Source organism: Somniosus microcephalus, chromosome 6 (assembly GCF_052327205.1).
Source record: "Somniosus microcephalus isolate GS21.2 chromosome 6, FLI_Smic_1.0, whole genome shotgun sequence".
Taxonomy (NCBI): Eukaryota; Metazoa; Chordata; class Chondrichthyes; order Squaliformes; family Somniosidae; genus Somniosus; species Somniosus microcephalus.
This window is the reverse complement of record NC_140992.1, coordinates 136017511-136036239: the sequence shown is the minus strand read 5'-3', so window position 1 is coordinate 136036239 and position 18729 is coordinate 136017511. Positions and strand designations below refer to the sequence as shown.

At 51.5% G+C, this 18729-nt stretch overlaps 1 protein-coding gene across 1 annotated transcript in view; it reads right to left on the bottom strand.

Annotated features, from left to right (window-relative positions):
- Window positions 1-18729, bottom strand: part of thap4 (THAP domain containing 4) — a 410225-nt gene that overhangs the window by 13805 nt on the left and 377691 nt on the right. Inside the window, exon 5 of the mRNA XM_085990827.1 lies at window positions 15966-16069. Coding sequence (XP_085846953.1) covers window positions 15966-16069 — 104 coding nt within the window. The remainder of the gene's footprint in view (window positions 1-15965; window positions 16070-18729) is intronic.

The following is an 18729-nucleotide window of genomic DNA, read 5'->3' as shown; positions in this document are numbered from 1 at the left end:
CGAGGGGGGTATAACTAGCCTTTCGAGAAGCCATTCGCTCTCTCGCCTCGCCTCCTGCGCCCTGCCTCGCCATCAACCAAGGAAGACCATCGAAGGAGAGCCCGTCCAGAGAGGTAGGATACCCTGTCAGAGACCTTTTAATTACTGGGGTATCTCTACCTGGACGGTGAAGTCTGTGCAACAGCGGGACCACGTGACATCAGCAGGCAGCAGGGCAAAGGGGCAAGGCTTTTCTTTCAGCATCTCAGACCGGTGAGCATTATACTTCTGACCCATCGCAAGATAATCTAGCTAGGTGTAGAGGGTGGGAGTTAAGGGGATTGCTGAATTGTCATTTTAGCCATTTTCCCTCGATGTGCCGTTCCTCCTCCCCTGTTAAGTGTAAGTGTACTGCATTCATATCATCCTTTTGTATAGTATTGTTATCTTATTTTCTCGGTTAATAAATTTTGGTTTTCTTTGTACCAAACCACTGGTCTGCTCGTTTGTCTATATCGCTATCTGCCAATAAGTCCGGGGATCAGAACTAAAGGGTGAGCGATCCGAACCGCTCAGAGATAAGGCCGCCGGAGACATAACCGACTGGCCAAAGCAAGTAGCAAAAACCCCCTACAGAATGGCGACCGGCGGCAGGACCCCGGCAGCAGTGTGCGATATAGCAGACAGTGGTGCGGACGAAGGAGCCATAATGGAAGAGAGGTTGTCCGATTATGTGTTTAGAAAGGTGAATATCACCAAGAAGCGGATACTCACCCTATTACAGGCTGAGCGTCCCATAGATGCAGCCTCCCAGTGGACGGCCAGTAAACAACATAAGGGGTCAATAGAGAAAGCAGTGTGGCTTATGTGCTACAAGAAACAGGTCCTACTGTTGGACGGAGTTGTAGCAGCACAGGCTGCCAAGCTTAAGAAATCGGCCCTCGAAATCCAGGACAAGGAGATAGAGATACAGGATAAGGTTTTAGCAGAGGAAAAATTGATAGTGGCGCTTCAGGCGCTAAACCAAGAAAGAGTGCAGACGGCAAAAGAACACCAGGCAAAAATAAAGCGCCTGGACAGCCGGGTCGCTGAAGTCAAAGGTAGCGCAAGGTACAAGGTGGAGTGTTTGGAGTTCCAGGTCAGAGAGGCAAGAGGTAGTGAGATAAGGTTACAGGACACAATTGCCCGCCTAACCCAAGAGATAAGAGAACAGGAGGAGAAGGTTAAAGAAGTAAAGGCAGCATATAGGCTCGCTTGCGACCGAGGCTTTGAGGAAGCAGATCATGGCCCCTGTAGGGAAGAGATAGAAACCTTGAGCATGGCTTTAGCGAGGGCTAAGGGGATGATATGCCTTATCAGCCCAAAGGCAGGCCAGTCGGACTTTACCGGCAACCCAAGCAGAACGGTCCCACAGGCAGCGCAAAGAGATGAGCCAGCAAGGGAACCAGAGGTTTCACAGCCACCACCCATAGCTCCGAGCTTTCAGGAGGTCTGGCAACATAGGGGGGTGGAAGATGAAGTGGTAGGGGAGGTACAGCAGCCCCTGCTAGATAGGCCGGGGCCGGGACCGGTGTGCCCCCTCCGACAACGGAGATACGGCCCGCCCGGCGATGACGACGAACAAGGAGCCGTCCAAAACCAGTTTGTGGTACCGCATGGCACCCAGCAACTCTGGGCCATGGTTAGTCACATCCCCAAGCTCTCCGAAAAGGGAGACCCCTCACTGCATTTGAGAGAGATAGAACAGGCAGCTTGCGTTAATGACTGCGATGACGCAGAGCAAGCCAAGATGCTGCTGTTTTCTCTGGAGGGTAAACTCCTCCAGACCCTATCAGATGAATGTAAGAAGGGGCAGAAGGGATACGATGACTTAAGGGATGAGATATTGGAGGCCGTGGGTATGAATGACGGCAACCCGTTCGCCCGTGTAGAAAGAACGGTACAGCTCCCAGGGGAGTCCCCGCAGGCATTCGCAGACAGGCTGTGGCCAGTCTACCGGAGGGCGTGCCCGGGAACGCCGGCACGAACGTTGATGGACCAAGACCAATTGGCCCACTGGCTCCGTTGTCTAATGACAAACTGCCTGCCCCAAATCCGAGCCCAGGCTGCGGCCTGGTTTGACCCCCGTAGCCCCCAGGCCACCGAGGAAACATTCCTCGGTGGCCTATGATAGCATTAAAAAATATAAGGGGTATCGAGATGCCCCAACCCAAGGGGAAAGTCCATGAGGGTAAATCTGGGGGTCAGAATAAGAAAGTGTGGCACCAGGAGGGAAACTGTACCTCCCTGATGCGCTATCAATTACTCATAAAAGACTGAGAGTTAAGAGAGTAACTAAAGGCTTTTATTAACAAAAGAATGAAGGTCTGCCTCGAGTGGTCGACCGGTCCAGAAATACAAAGGGCTGGGGAGCAGTCACCTTTATACTAGGACTTGTGGGAGGAGTCAGCCGAGGCATGTCCAGGCATGTACACAGTGGAATACAAACAGTGGTTTACCACATTCACCCCTTGTTTAAAATTGAGTCCGGCGGGGTGAAGTGTATTAAAAGTTAGTGTATTGGAGTCTCTCCGGAGGTCTTGTCTGCCGCTGTGATCGGCGTGGCGACGGCAGGGGTAGTGGAGCTTCCGGCGTCGAGTCCTGCGTGGGCTGTGGCACAGGCGTGTCGTCCTCGTAGATGTCGAGCGGGTCGCGGGGCCCAGGCCTGCCGTCTGCTGGGGCTGGATATCGGATCGTGGGGGGGGGTGGTAGTGAGTAGTGGGTTACTGCGGCCCCCGAGGGTGCAAGGTCTCTTATGGAGACTGTGTCCTCCCGCCCGTCTGGGTATGCAATGTAAGCATACTGGGGGTTGGCGTGGAGGAGGTCGACCCTCTCGACCAGGGGGTCCGTTTTATGGGTCCTCACGTGCCTTCTCAGTAGGACCGGCCCTGGGGACGTCAGCCATGGCGGTAGCGATGTCCCCGATGTGGACTTCCTTGGGAAGACAAACATTTTCTCATGAGGGGTGGCGCTAGTGGCAGTGCAGAGCAGTGACCGAATAGAGTGGAGCGCATCGGGGAGCACATCCTGCCAGCGGGAGGTTGGAAGGCCCCTAGACTTTAAGGCTAGCAGGGCGGCCTTCCAAACTGTCGCATTTTCTCTTTCCACCTGTCCGTTCCCCCGGGGGTTGTAACTGGTGGTCCTGCTTGTGGCAATACCCCTAGTTAGCAGGTACTGACGGAGTTCGTCGCTCATAAACGATGGATATAGCTGGGGAAACCGAACAGGGTGAAGAGGTCGTTCAGACATTTAATGACCGTGGCACTGGTCATGTCCGGGCAGGGAATGGCGAACGGGAAACGGGAGTACTCATCAATAATATTGAGGAAGTACACATTGCGGTCGGAGGAGGGGAGAGGCCCTTTAAAATCAACGCTCAGGCGCTCGAAGGGGCGAGTGGCTTTTATCAGGTGGGCCCTGTCTGGTCTATAAAAGTGCGGTTTGCACTCAGCGCAGACTTGGCAGTTCCTGGTCATGGTCCTGACCTCCTCAATAGAGTAAGGCAGGTTGCGGGCCTTGATGAAGTGGAAGAACCTGGTGACCCCCGGGTGGCAGAGGTCATTGTGGAGGGCCCGCAGTCTATCGATCTGCGCGCTGGCGCAGGTGCCACGCGATAGCGCATCCGGGGGTTCATTGAGCTTCCCGGGCCGGTACAAGATCTCGTAATTGTAGGTGGAAAGTTCGATTCTCCACCTCAAGATCTTGTCATTTTTGATTTTGCCCCTCTGCTTGTTGTTAAACATGAAAGCAGCTGAACGTTGGTCAGTGAGCAGGGTAAATCGTTTTCCGGCCAGGTAGTGCCTCCAATGACGCACAGCCTCCACAATCGCCTGGGCCTCCTTCTCAACAGCGGAGTGTCTGGTCTCCGGGCCCTGGAGGGTTCGTGAAAAGAAGGCCACGGGTCTCCCTGCCTGATTGAGGGTAGCGGCCAGGGTAAAGTCGGACGCGTCGCTTTCCACCTGGAAGGGGATGGATTCGTCCACTGCGTGCATGGTGGCTTTGGCAATGTCTTCCTTGATACGGTGGAAGGCTAAGCGGGCCTCTGCCGTCAAGGGAAAAGAGGTGGACTTGATCAGCGGATGGGCCTTGTCCGCATAGTAGGGGACCCACTGGGCATAATAGGAGAAAAACCCTAGGCACCTCTTCAGGGCCTTGAGGCAGTGGGGCAGTGGGAGTTCCATAAGGGGACGCATCCGGTCGGGGTCGGGGCCGATGACTCCGTGTTCCACAACACAGCCAAGGATGGCGAGGCGGTTTGTGCGGAATATGCACTTCTCCTTGTTATATGTCAGGTTCAGGAGTTGGGCGGTGTGGAGGAATTTTTCGAGGTTTGCGTCATGGTCCTGCAAGTCACGGCCGCAGATGGTCACATTGTCCAGATATGGGAAAGTGGCCTGCAATGCATTTTGATCTACCATCCGGTCCATCTCCCTTTGGAAGACGGAGACCCCGTTGGTGACGCCAAAGGGAACCCTAAGGAAGCGGTAGAGGTGGCCGTTTGCCTCAAAGGCAGTATACTGGCGGTCCTCAGGGCAGATAGGGAGCTGGTGGTACGCTGATTTCAGGTCAATGGTCGAGAAGACGCGGTACTGCGCGATCTGGTTGACCATATCAGCTATGCGGGGGAGTGGGTAGGCGTCCAGCAGGGTGTAGCGATTTATTGTCTGGCTGTAGTCGATGACCAGGCGCTGCTTAACGACCACAACCTGGGCTCGCCAGGGGCTGGTGCTGCCCTCAACAATCCCTTCCTTCAGGAGCCGCTCCACTTCGGTTTTAATGAAAACCCTGTCCCCGGCACTGTATCGCCTGCTCTTTGTGGCGATGGGCTTACAGTCGGGGGTGAGGTTAGCAAACAGTGGGGGGGGGGGTGACTCTGAGTGTGGAGAGGATGCACCTGGTGCGCGGCGGGCAATTTGGGAGCTGCTGGCTGCGGACTGTGAGTGGGGGTAGGGGTCCACCGTACGCCATCGTAACACTTTTAAGGTGGCACTGAAAATCTAACCCCAGCAGGACGGCAGCGCAGAGGTCGGGCAGGACCAGAAGTTTAAAATGATCGTACACGGTCCCGTCTACTACGAGTGTCACTACGCAGTAGCCGCCGATGTCCGCCGACTGGGACTCGGAGGCCATAGAAATCCGCTGGTGCGCAGGCAGGACTGGGAGAGAGCAACGCCGCACCGTGTCGGGGTGGATGAAGCTCTCCGTGCTCCCAGAGTCAAAAAGGCAGATTGTATCGTGGCCATTTACCTTAATGTCCATTGTGGAACTGGCCAGCTGGTGCGGTCTCGCTTGGTCCAGTGTAACGGATGCCAGCGTAGGGGTCGGTGTGTCGCTGCGGGTATCAGATGAGGCGGTGTTGGGGGCCTGCTGCGTTCCGGCTGTCGTCCAAGATGGCGGCGTCCATGATCCCCATGTGGCTGGAGGCGTCCAGAATGGCTGCTGTACCGGTGGTTCGCACATGGCCGGGGAGGCCCAAGATGGCGGCCCGCATGGCCCACACGCGGCGCTGCTGGGGTTCGGGGTGGCTTTGGCCCTGCAGACGTTAGCGTAGTGTCCCTTCTTCCTGCAGCCCGAGCAGATCGCGTTTTTCACCGGGCAGCGCGCTCTGGGGTGTTTTGCCTGGCCACAGAAGTAGCATTTCTGGTCTTGGGACACTGCTGCGGTAGTTGGGCCGTTGCTGGGGTGTGGCTGGGGTGGCACGGCGCTATGAGGCGGTCCTACCGTGTCCCAGGCTGTCATTCCCCGCGGCGTCCACGGTGCAGAGGAGTAGGCATCCATGCCCCGGTAGGCTGCATCCAATGATAGTGCGAGTTCAGAGGCCTTGTTGAGGTCGAGGTCACTCTGCTCCAACAGTCGCTGTCGGGTGTAATTGGATCTGTGGCCCGCTACAAAAGCGTCCCGGATAAGTTCCTCTGTGTACACGGCGGCCTTTACATCCTTACAACCACAGGCCCGGCCAAGCACAGACAGTGCCTGAAGGTATTCCACGGTCGATTCCCCAGGTTGTTGTTTACGACTCCCCAGAAGGTGCCTGGCGTACACTTCGTTCACTGGGCGCGTGTACTGGTCCTTAAGGAGCTTGATAGCGTCCGCGTACGAGGTCGCGTCTTGGATGACCGAGTACACTCGGTGGTTCACTTTGGAGGTCAGGACATCCAGTTTGTCCTTGTCCGATTTGATTGCTGCGGAGGCGGTCAGGAATTTTTCGAAACACTTAAGCCAGTGAGTAAACTTGGTGGATGAGTCCGCCTCCCGATGATCTAAGTCCAGGCATGCTGGTGTGAGGATCTTCTCCATTATAAAAATTTTGTTAATAAAATTGATGCGCTATCAATTACTCATAAAAGACTGAGAGTTAAGAGAGTAACTAAAGGCTTTTATTAACAAAAGAATGAAGGTCTGCCTCGAGTGGTCGACCGGTCCAGAAATACAAAGGGCTGGGGAGCAGTCACCTTTATACTAGGACTTGTGGGAGGAGTCAGCCGAGGCATGTCCAGGCATGTACACAGTGTAATACAAACAGTGGTTTACCACACTCCCAGAATAAGCTGAACTGTTACGGGTGCGGGAAGGACGGCCACTGGCGAAAGGATTGTAAGAATCCCTGGAAGGAGAATAAGGGGAGGAATTCACCAGCCCCAGCCCAAAAGGCAGGGCCAGGTATCCCTCCCGCTGCGATCGAGCCACTCCTGGAGTCGATACAGTCCCTACGATCTCTTCTCCTGACCAGCCAGGGGAAAATAGCTGCCACCACCGATGTTGTAGTTCCCTCAGCCCCATCTGACTCCCCGCAATGACTAGAACCAGCGCAGCCTGTCGACCTGTGTCCCCGCGAAAATGCTGAGGGGAGCAGGCCCTATGTTAAGATGGGGGTGAAGACGGTGCAGGGGAGATATTCGGTGGACACTGGAGCTTCCAGCACGGCGGTCCATTCGGAAGACCTGACCAATTCACCCCGGTCTAACAAGGTCCCATTTAGCTTAATGGGATCCACAGGGAACGAGCAGGCTGGGGAAAGGTCAAAACCTTTGGCCATAGATTTAGGATCCCTCCATACCATGTGGGAGGGTAACCAAAAGACCAACGAGGTGGCCAAGCAGGGGGACAGGGAAGGAGAGTTCTGGGACCCCTGTAGAGCAGGCCCGGTAGCAGCAATCCAGGACAAGGGAGGCACACAGGGGGTAGCTTTGGCCCCGGAACAAAAGCAGGACCAAGCCCAAGATCCTGCCTTTAAGGCCGCCCTGGTAAGGAGAAAGAATTTAGAACAGGGTTACTGGCAGGCTGCTAGTTATATTAAACAATGTAAGTTGTTTAAACCCGAAAAGAAAGAGCAGCCAGTTGGGACAAGGTCGGAGGTTAGAAATCCCCAGCCCGCAGCAAGTTCAAGTACACAGGCTGTGCAAGCAGGCGCAGTCGCGTGCGTCAGGGGAGGAGTCACCCAGCACCTTGTTCAGACCACTCCCCCCATCTTCTGGGATTCAGGTGGGGAGGAGGAGGAGCCCCAGCCAGATGACCCCGCCTACAACACAGGTTTTGAACCTGAAGGCGGAGACCCTCAGCCACCGGCAGCCGGGGATTACCTGTCCCCAGCTTAGGTTTGGGAGGGGTGGGACTCAAGGGAGAGGACCCTCAGCCAGCAGCCGTGGGAAACCCACAGGCCGCGCCCACAAAGGCTGGGGTCCGAGCAAAAGGTCCACTCACCAAGGTGGCCCCACCAGTAGCCCTCCCTAGAAGGTCCCCTCAGACACCCCAGCCCAGAAAGGTATGGTCACCGACTCCCCAGCTTAAAACGACAGCCTCCCGAGCCAGGGAGAAGCCGAAAGACAAAGGTCCCCAGCTAGCAGCTACAGACTGCAAGGGACCGGAAGTGCAGGTCAGTGCAGCCGCGCCGCAGGGAGCAGCCTGCAACAGCCCAAACAGGGATTAGGCTGGCCGCCCGGAGACGGGCGGCGGATGTATATAGTTTTAGGTAGTTTAAGTTTTAAGTTTATATAGTGTTAAGTTTAGGGTGTTTCATTTAATTCTAATTAAGGTGATGGTTAGTTTTGAGTAAGCCGTCTCAGAGTATTGTCCATGTGAGTCGAAGTCGCGGGGCCCGACCATACGTCACCCGAGCCAGTGAGTCTCTAGGGAACCTGGCTGTATGCTTCTATATCTGTTACAGGGAAATTTCGGAATGTACGGAGGCATAATCCTGCTCGCCCTGTTCGGGCTGAGCATTGGTAGGAGAGGGAACGTCGAGGACCACCACATCTTCGGGTGCTCGGGGAACAGGGCGCCGCTGGCGGTTGACAGTAGCGGCGTACGGGAGGCGGAGGAGACCACCGCTTACTTCCACGAGGGAACGTGGCCGGGGTGGCTGGAATCCAATTCGTCCCAGTACTCCAGCCAGACCGGGTTCACCTACGAGGAGGCCTCCCTCCTGTGCCCCAGGATACAGATCGTTACTACCAGGATTAGCGTCACCGTGGGCAAAAGGACACGTTCCCCTGGATAGGTGGCTCAAGAAATTAAGTAAAGGCATGGGGAACCCCAGAGTTGAGTGGGAACGGTTGGGGAATAACACTCATCGGACTATCACAGGGACCCACGGGGGGTTAAGTGTGTGCTGGGATAAATGGTGGGAACCGGATCAGGGGATCTGTGTCTGTATGTGGGGATCAGAGAAGGCCTGCCCCACAGGCATTTCCATCATTTTCCGCAGCCAGTGGCAAGATAACGGGAGGAGGATGGACTGGGAGTCTCGCCTGGACGCATGCGCAATCCCATACTCCCAAATCTCAGTTAATGCCACTGAACTAGTGACCCGTCCCCGACAGCCCCTGCCCACGACCGCGACGTCACGGATGATAGTAGAGGGATGCCCCGCCACCACTAAGGGACCAGGGAACGGATTGGTGCTAGTACCTACAGACCAGGTGCTGTATCAAGGGGTGCACTACGTGGTAGCCTCCATGATTTTAAACCTCACCGAGGTACACCTACCCGCGTGGTGCCCCACAGAGACCGCGCAGTTGTATCAAGCCCTCTTAAAAGATATGTTCCGTAATTTCTATGAATTTGATTTTTCAGACATTGACAGAACCAGACTATACACCCACGAGCTTTTGGACGGGATTGGGAGACAATGAAAGGGTGCTTTTAACGATGTTTTAACTGGTTTTAACACGGGGTCTTCTGTCATCAACAGCTTAGATGACATCGAGCTGCAGACCCAGATTAATGGTTTAAAAACGCAATTAAAGAAAATATTAATCGATGAGAATGAGGTGGTGGGTTCCGAGTTGCATGAGGACCAGGCCATGACACTCCACTTAAAGGAGATCATAGCGGAGCTGGAGGAACATGCCAAAACGGTTAATGCTCTCATCAGGAAGGACAGAAACGCTTCTGACCAGGCTGCGCAGAATGAAGTGTGCGTGCTGTATGGAGCATGGTTGCTGGGCGAGGGCCGCAGCAATCTGGAGGATTTAAAGCAAGGTTTAGTCCCCTCCTGGATCAGCAACAAACACCTCGCAGCCCTCCACCCTTTTGAGAATGCATTAAGCCCGTGCCAGCTCTGGTTAGCTTCAGAAGCCTACCCAGTCCCAGTGGACTGTGGGCGGTCCAACCACACCATCATGGGGATAGTTGTAAGAATGCCGGTCATGGGCGGGATGGCCCGACCCGCGCCGGTGTACAGGGTGGAGAACATTGGAGTCATTCAGGGGGGTGCACACATTCGTTTTACAGCGGTCCCGCCATACATCATAAAGTGGGAGCATGCTATGACGGGCACTGACCTCTCAGGGTGCTGGAGCCGGGGAGCACACATAATCCTGTGTCCCCAGCACTTGAATGCCTATTCCAAACCACAGTGTGGGTTCAGAGCTGCTGGCGCGAAACCTATAAATTGCACCATGGAGGTAATGGCACAAGGCCATGTTCCCCCCCAGGTAGCATATATAGTAGGTGGGACATATTGCGTCACCACAGGAGCGCCTCACTACCAGTATGGACAGCACAGCTGGTGTGCGGTGAGTGACAGCAGTTTCTGTTTCAAACCCGAGGCAGAAGTTCAAGTGGCACAAATACGAATTGTCCCCATTCCTGAACCCTCCACTGTTCACCTCACTGTGAAAGAGAATTTCACCCTCCTGCAGAAATATGTTGCGCATTTCGGTTATCAGATTCCCCCTCTCCCAGAACACCTCACCAAATTGCTAAAAGCCGTTTTAGTGTCACAAAAACACTTCTACACCCTGGAACAGAAGACTGTCCAGATAGGGGCCGACATTTTAGATATTACGACCCCACCCTGGTGGGACGTTTTTGAAAATATAGAGGTCCCATCCTGGATCCATATGGCATCCCACATCCTGGTGGTGTGTCAGTTAGGGATAGTTCTCTACCTGGTGTGCATCCAGTGTAGGAGAAAGGGTCCCAGATTAGAGTTTAAAACTAAAAAGGTGTGGAAGGAACATTATGCCCAGGTGGAAGAAGAGACACCCGTTTGAGTTTTGCATCGCATCACTTAAATGTGATGGTCGTTGTTTGTTATTTTTAATAAAGATTGTTTCTTCGTTTCATTGTGTTATTTTAATAAAGATTGTGACTGTTTGATACTACAGAATAAAAATTTTGTAATGTACCAAGTGGTGCAGGGGTGTTGGACCCCCTCCACGCTTGGATTGTTTGTAACGAATCGTATTTGCCATCTGTAGATGCCTGTCGTACACCGCATTTTCTCTAAGTACGGGAAATGTGGGCTGAGGGATTATGGATAGGTAAATACAGGGGAAGGTTATTTGTGGGGGGTCAGAAATTTTGCTCACCTTGGTTGGACACTTCAAGCAAGTTTCAGTATCGTAGGGAGCACTGAAGGATTCGAAAATTTCATACATCTCCGCCCCCCACCCCCCCCCGAAGATTTATTTGGTTTTTAAAAGAAACCCTGGTCAGACTGAGTTTTAAAATCCAGGGCACAACAAAATGGCTGCGGTCAGACCTCGTGACCGAAAGCCTGTCAGTTTCAATTCGGACCCTGGCAAGCTAACAGCTTGTGCATTTCAATGTCTGCAGCAAGGAGATCACGAAACCAGACAAGACTTTTGCATGTGCATTGGGGACAAACCCAATTACAATCAGACCTACGCATAAAGGCCATCAAGGTGTTTGCTCAAACAATCAAAATAATCAGCGGGGCCATCGAGACGGGGCTGGCCCCCATCAAAGAACCTGTTGGACAAAGGAGAGCAGCTGCAGAACCGGCAGGAACCGATTACCGGCCATCCAAGTCGATGGGCCAAGATCGATACCTTTTGTTTAATTCCAGCCCGCTCAAATCAGACAAAAGAATGAGCTGATTGAGCAGAGAGATAAGGGCTACCGAGGGGGGTATAACTAGCCTCTCGAGAAGCCATTCGCGCTCTCTCGCCTCGCCTCCTGCGCCCTGCCTCGCCATCAACAAAGGAAGAAGACCATCGAAGGAGAGCCCGTCCAGAGAGGTAGGATACCCTGTCAGAGACCTTTTAATTACTGGGGTATCTCTACCTGGACGGTGAAGTCTGTGCAACAGCAGGACCACGTGACACCAGCAGGCAGCAGGGCAAAGGGGCAAGGCTTTTCTTTCAGCATCTCAGACCGGTGGGCATTATACTTCCGACCCATCGCAAGATAATCTAGCTAGGTGTAGAGGGTGGGCGTTAAGGGGATTGCTGAAGTCATTTTAGCCATTTTCCCTCGATGTGCCGTTTCTCCTCCCCTGTTAAGTGTAAGTGTACTGCATTCATATCATCCTTTTGTATAGTATTGTTATCTTATTTTCTTGGTTAATAAATTTTGGTTTTCTTTGTACCAAACCACTGGTCTGCTCGTTTGTCTATATCGCTGTCTGCCAATAAGTCCGGGGATCAGAACTAAGGGGTGAGCGATCCGAACCGCTCAGAGATAAGGCAGCCGGAGACATAACCGACTGGCCAAAGCAAGTAGCAAAACCCCCTACAGGAGTCTCGTATCGGGTATGCGGACGATGTGGCCCATCCATCGGAGCTGATTGAGTGTGGTCAAAGCTTTGATGCTGGGGATGTTGGCCTGAGCAAGAACACCGACATTGGTGCGCCGATCCTGCCAATGGATTTGCAGGATCTTGCGGAGACAGCGTTGGCGTTACCTCTCCAGTGCTTTGAGGTGCCTGCTTTATATGGTCCATGTCTCTGAGGCATACAGCAGGGCGGGTATCACTGCTGCTCTGTAGACCATGACCTTGGTGCTTGGTTTGAGGTCCTGGTCTTCAAACACTCTCTTCCTCAGGCGACCGAAGGCTGCACTGGCACACTGAAGGCGGTGTTGGACTTCGTCATTGACGTCTGCCTGTGTTGCTTCTTTTCAACCACATGCTTTGCATCAGTTTACCCTTTTCCTAGCAGACTGATTCATTGGAGTAGATCTGCGGGTAAGAACGGTCTCTTCTATTGGTTGATCTTGGGAAGATCAGAGCGCAGGTGCATATGGCTCCTCCAATAAACAAGAGCAGTCTGGTGCAGCATGTGGACCACACATGCTAGGATAAAGCCCCTTGTTTCAGCACTGGACAGTTGATCTTCGCTGGGACAGTAGTGGTTGGGGAAGAAGGGTTGCACAATTGGCCTAGAAATGGGCGGCGGCGATTATCCAGGGTTCCCAATACTGACAGCTACGCCCTGGTAGAAAGTGCATTTGGGCAAAAATAGGGTCAGACTTGGCTGGAATACTCCCCATGGTCATATAGTTTGCCAACTTTAAGCCATTCAGACCAATATCTTCCCTGATCTCTGCCAATCTAGCTGCTATCAACCTCAGCAGAGGCAAAAGTGGGGGTGGGAAAAATGTGTGGGTTCCAGCTCCTGTTTGCTATTAAGTGATCCCTGCACGCATGCACATGCAACCTACTTTGGCTCATGGTCGACTCTTCATGCCTCCTCGGCTCTCCATTTTCTATGGGAAGACCTCTACAGTTCACCACTGATGCTCTGCTCTACAAACAGCATCTCTACTCACTCGCCCTCCACACCTCTCTCTGAACCCGGACACTAGTTTGTAGGCACGCCAAGCTGACTCCACCCTATCTACTTCATCCCATCACTGGACCTTCGACTAACTTTGGATAAAATTTGACACCGAGCCACATAAGGAGATATTAGGGCAGATGGCGAAAAGCTTGGTCAGAGGTAGGTTTTAAGGAGCATCCTAAAAGGAGGAAAGAGGTAGAGAGGCGGAGAGGTTTAGGGAGGGAATTCCAGAGCTTAGGGCCTTGGCAGCTGAAGGCACGGCTGCCAATGGTGGAGCAATTAACAATCGGAGATGCGCAAGAGGCCAGAACTGGAAGAGTGCAGATATCTCGGAGGGTTGTGGTGCTGCAGGAGGTTACAGAGATAGGGAGGAGTGAGGTCATGGAGGGATTTGAAAACAAGGATGAGAATGTTAACATCAAGGCGTTGCTTAACCGGGAGCCAATGTAGGTCAGTGAGCACAGGGGTGAATGGGACTTATTGTGAGTTAGGACACGGGAAACAGTTTGGGTGACCGTAAGTTTATGGAGGGTGGAAGATGGGAGGCTGGCCAGGAGTATGCTGGAATAGTCAAGTCTAGAGGTAACAAAGGCAAGGATGAGGGTTTCAGCAGCAGATTAGCTGAGGCAGCGGCAGAGTCAGGCACTGTTATGGAGGTGGAAATAGGCAGTCTTAGTGATGGCATGGATGCATGATCGGAAGCTCAACTTGGGGTAAATATGGCACCAAGGAAGAGGGGAAAGAGAGCAGACAGACCAAGAAAGATGGAAAGTGTGAAGCATACAAAAGAAAGAGGAGACATAAGGAGGTTTACAATGAGAAAAATGGTGGAGACAGTGAAATAGAGACAACAATGTAAGTGAGCTTAATCCATGAGAGGGAGACAGAGTAAAATACAAACAGAGAGAGACACAGAAAGAGTTAAGAGTGGGGGATGAGCAAAGAGATAGCTACATTATAAAAAGGTTTTTCTTCTTTGTCCTGGGGCAAAACCATGGGGAATATCAAATAGATTCTATTTCACCAGCTGTTGAGCAGAAAGGTTTATACATGCCAGCCACAAGACGTCACACAAAACGTCGACACTTTGTAAAGAAAGAACTTGCATTATATATTGTCTTTCACAACCTCAACACGCCCCAAAGCACTTCACAGCCAATTAAGTTTAGCCACTGTTGTAACATAGGGAAATGTGACAGCCAATTTATGCTGTCCTACAAATAGCAATGAGATAAATTACCACATAATCTTGATTTTTTTAAAAAGTGATGTTGGTTGAAGGATAAATATTGGCCAGTGTACTGACAGAGGTGCTGAGTCACAAGTCAATGAGTGACTGCCCTGTGAGTAGAGCACGGCATCCTTTTCATTTTTGGGATCTTGCCCATAGAAGATCAACTCCCTATTCCAGTACAATCACCTCAAACATAGGAACAGGAGGAGGCCATTCAGCCCCTCGAGCCTGTTCCACCATTCAATTAGATCATGGCTGATCTGTAAAAGCTGAACATTACTCCACACAGGCAAAACTGGCTGCTTGCTGGCTTTAAAATAAAATTATTTGAGCAGGGGAATGTAGCTCACAAACGGCTTTATTCTACAGTATTATTTTCCTTTAACCAGAGCTCAGAAGACTGATTTTCGTTATTTTGAAGACAGGAGTAACTTTGGGGCCTCTCTCAGTTCGGAGGGAGGACAGGAAGGCTCATTTCATCGTCAATGTGATTCTGTAGCCAACTGACCCAAGGCATTCAACATTCCCTGGATTTTTGAAAACACCTTGCTTCAGCTTGGCACCTCTCCCTTATTCCTTAGCTGGCACTCAAAGATCTTCAAAATGCATAGCCCCAGTCTCACCCATAGCCCCAGTCTCACAGGACTTCCTTAAGCTGCACTTAAGGGACATTTCTTCTCTCGTGCTTGTCAGAGAGCCAGGTGGCTCATTGCGGTTTTGTGATGTGGGACCATGCTCACTGGGAACTAATTTCACACAGGACCCTTATAGCCAGCAAGAGAAAAACCATTCACCCCCTCAGTCTGGGCTGGTTTCCAATAGGAGTCCCATAGGGGAGAGGACAGCCTGCTAACCGAGTGTAGCACTCGGTCTGTCAAGATACAACTTAGAAATAAAAATAATTTTCATCAATAGCATTGCTACCCAACTGCAAGCTTGGGAGCAGGGAGAGCAAGAGCACCACACAAGTGAGGGCGAGAGTGAAACACAGCAGGTAATAATATAGCAAAATACTGCAGATGCTGGAAATCCGAAATAACAACAGGAAATGCTGGAAAAACTCAGCTGGCCAGGCATCGGTGGAGAGAGAAACAGAGTTAACGTTTCAGGTCAATGACTTCGTCAGAACTGGAAAAAAAGCAGGAAATGGAAAGCAAGTTTGGGGGCTGGGAAAAGGGGGAGGGGATGAAAGAACAAAAGGGAAGGTCAGTGATAGGATAGAAAGCAGGAGAGATTGAGAGACATTAAGAGATATTCAAGGCAAGGGGAGGTGGAAATGGGACCGGTTAAGCAACAAAGGATGGCTCTAGATGGGGTGTGAATTGTGCTGGCAGAATGAAGGACAGCTGAAGGGAGGGAAGAAAAAACAAAATGTGGATTAAAAAAAAGAAAATATATATATATGTGTGATAGGGGCCGAGGTTATGATCTGAAATTGTTGAACTCTATGTCGAGTCCAGAGGGCTGTAGAGTGCCCAATCGAAAGATGAGGTGCTGTTCCTCGAGCTTACGCTGAGCTTCCGTGGAACAATGCAAGAGGCTGAGGACGGTGAGGTCTGAGTGGGAATGGGGCGGTGAATTAAAGTGACAGGCCACTGGGAGCTCGGGGTCCCCCTTACGGACTGGTAATAAGACCTTTGGTGCAGTTAAGGGAACATGTCCAGGGGCCTGAAGCCCATTCTTACCTGCTGGACGTGTGGCTCCTTTGCGAAGGACATTCTAGCCACAGACTGAGATGCTAGTGTCAGCTCCTGATCCTTCACTTCCCCTTCTTCAATCTCCACAATACCTTGGGTCAGAAAAAAATAAAATGTTGGTTTAAAAACTAGGTTAGCAGCAAAACCTCCGGAAAAGGGCATTAAAAAAATGACAATATTGGTAAAACAAAATACAATGTGTGTTTCAAAATTTGATCTGCCGGGGTATTAACAATGATGCACTCTCTCTGATCGGTACAATTCAGGAGCAGGAAACACTATCTGATTAACACTTGAACAGTGTTCTGATTGGCATAACATTCAAATCCACAAGACCTTGGACAACGTGGACCACTTTCCATACCTCAGGAGCCTACTGTCAACAAGGGCAGACGTCGACGACGAAGTCCAACACCGCCTTCAGTGTGCCAGTGCAGCCTTCGGTCGCCTGAGGAAGAGAGTGTTTGAAGACCAGGACCTCAAACCCGGCACTAAGCTCGTGGTCTACAGAACAGCAGTGATACCCGCCCTGCTGTATGCCTCAGAGACATGGACCATTTACAGCAGGCACCTCAAAGCACTGGAGAGGTAACACCAACGCTGCCTCCGCAAGATCCTGCAAATCCATTGGCAGGATAGGCGCACCAACTTCAGTATTCTTGCTCAGGCCAACATCCCCAGCATCGAAGCTTTGACCACGCTCAATCAGCTCCGATGGATGGGTCACATTGTCCGCATGCCCGATAGGAGACTCCCAAAACAAGCGCTCTACTCGGAACTCCGGCACGGCAAGAGAGCCCCAGGTGGGCAGAGGAAACGCTTCAAGGACACCCTCAAAGCCTCCTTGAAAAAGTGTAACATCCCCACCGACACCTGGGAATCCCTGGCCCAAGACTGCACAAAGTGGAGGAGAAGCATCCGGGAAGGCGCCGAACACCTCAAGTCTCTTTGCCGGGAGCAAGCGGAAGCCAAGCGCAGGCGGCGCAAGGAGCGCACGTCAACCCAAGCACCCCACCCACCCGCCCCTTCAACCACCGTCTACCCCACCTGTGACAGAGACTGTAGGTCCCACATTGGACTAATCAGTCACCTGCGAACTCATTTTTAGTGTGGAAGCAAGTCATCCTCGGTTCCGAGGGACTGGCTAAGAAGAAGATAACATTCAATATTTGATTAAGGACAAACACAATGCTGGATATCTTCACAAGATGCACTAATGTGCAGAACTCGCATCAACAAGTTCTAATTAAACTACGCCAGGGGAACAGTTTGGTCTGGGGCAAAGAGGAGCAGTGACTTTGAAAGCTGAAAAGAATCATAGCAAAGAACCCCACCTCAAACAGCAGCAGCTGCAGTGATTTAGATAACAACCTACTTTAGGTTTGGTTTTCCTCGTTCCTTGAATGAAAATTAACTACACTTGAATTGGTTGTCATTCAAAACCGGGGAAAGGGAAGTGGAGTGACAAGATGGAGAACACTGTGAAAGCATCCCTTTAAAGGCACTTTACATTACAACAGTGCAGCCAAAGGCAAATCGGTGGGGTTTTCACCATCAGCTAAACTCGTAAATGTAAATGACACGATCTACCCTGCAGCAGCAGCAGGATGCTCCAATGTGTTGTTGGAACAATGACCTCCTACTCGGGTCTGATCACTGCACTTTTGTCGTAATGTGAGCATGGAACCAGTTCAGTATCAAATTCACGACTCTGTGCCTCCTACTGACTAGCTATGTGCATTTCAAGGTGATGAGAACAAAAAAAATTCTGACAATGTCTTCTCCCTAGGACATCGTTCAGTTATTTTCAAAGGTGAATTGTATATGGATATGTGGAAGTTACCAATGAATAAAGAAGATTGTTGGTTTTGCTACCTTGGGTATTATCTTCCTCAGTCTCTGTAGTTTAACCTTTACATACAAAGTTCTCTATCTGTGCCTTCTATCTCCTAACCAGGTTCATTCCTTTTGGGGTATGTAACTTCCTTGTTTTGTCAAGTCGCTCTGTCTGATGCAGGATTCAAGGCCCAGATGGCTAGTGTCAACTGGATCTTCAGCAACCAATCGCCCCCCTCTCCCATCCCCCAGGTGATCAGCTGCAACAACTGTTACTTGAAGCCCCAGTGATCAGAGTAAGCCGCTCGGAGTCAACAAATATAAGCAATTATGGGCAGGGAGAACAATCCAGGCACCAATGGGCAAATTGCATCCATTTGGCATTACAAACCGGTCAATAGGCTATCCACAACTTACATAAAAACATAAGAAATAGGAGCAGGAACAGGCCACTTGGCCCCTCGAGCCTGCTCCGCCATTCAATATCATGGCTGATCTTGGGCTCAAAGCCACTTCCCTGCCCGCTCCCCATAACTCTTCACTCCCTTATCTTGCAAAAATCTGTCCATCTCCACCTTAAATGTATTTAATGACCCAGCCTCCGCAGCTCTCTGGGGCAGAGAATTCCACAGATTTACGACCCTCAGAGAAGAAATTCCTCCTCATCTCAGTTCTGAAAAGGCGACCCTTTATTCTGAAACTATGCCCGAGTTCTAGATTTCCCCACGAGGGGAAACATCCTCTCTGCATCGACCTTGTCAAGCCCCCTCAGTATCTTATATGTTTCAATAAGATCACCTCTCATTCTTCTAAATTCCAATGAGAATAGGCCCAACCTGCTCAACCTTTCTTCATAATTCAACCCCCCAATCTCTGGAATTAATCTAGTGAATTGTCTCTGAACTGCCTCCAATGC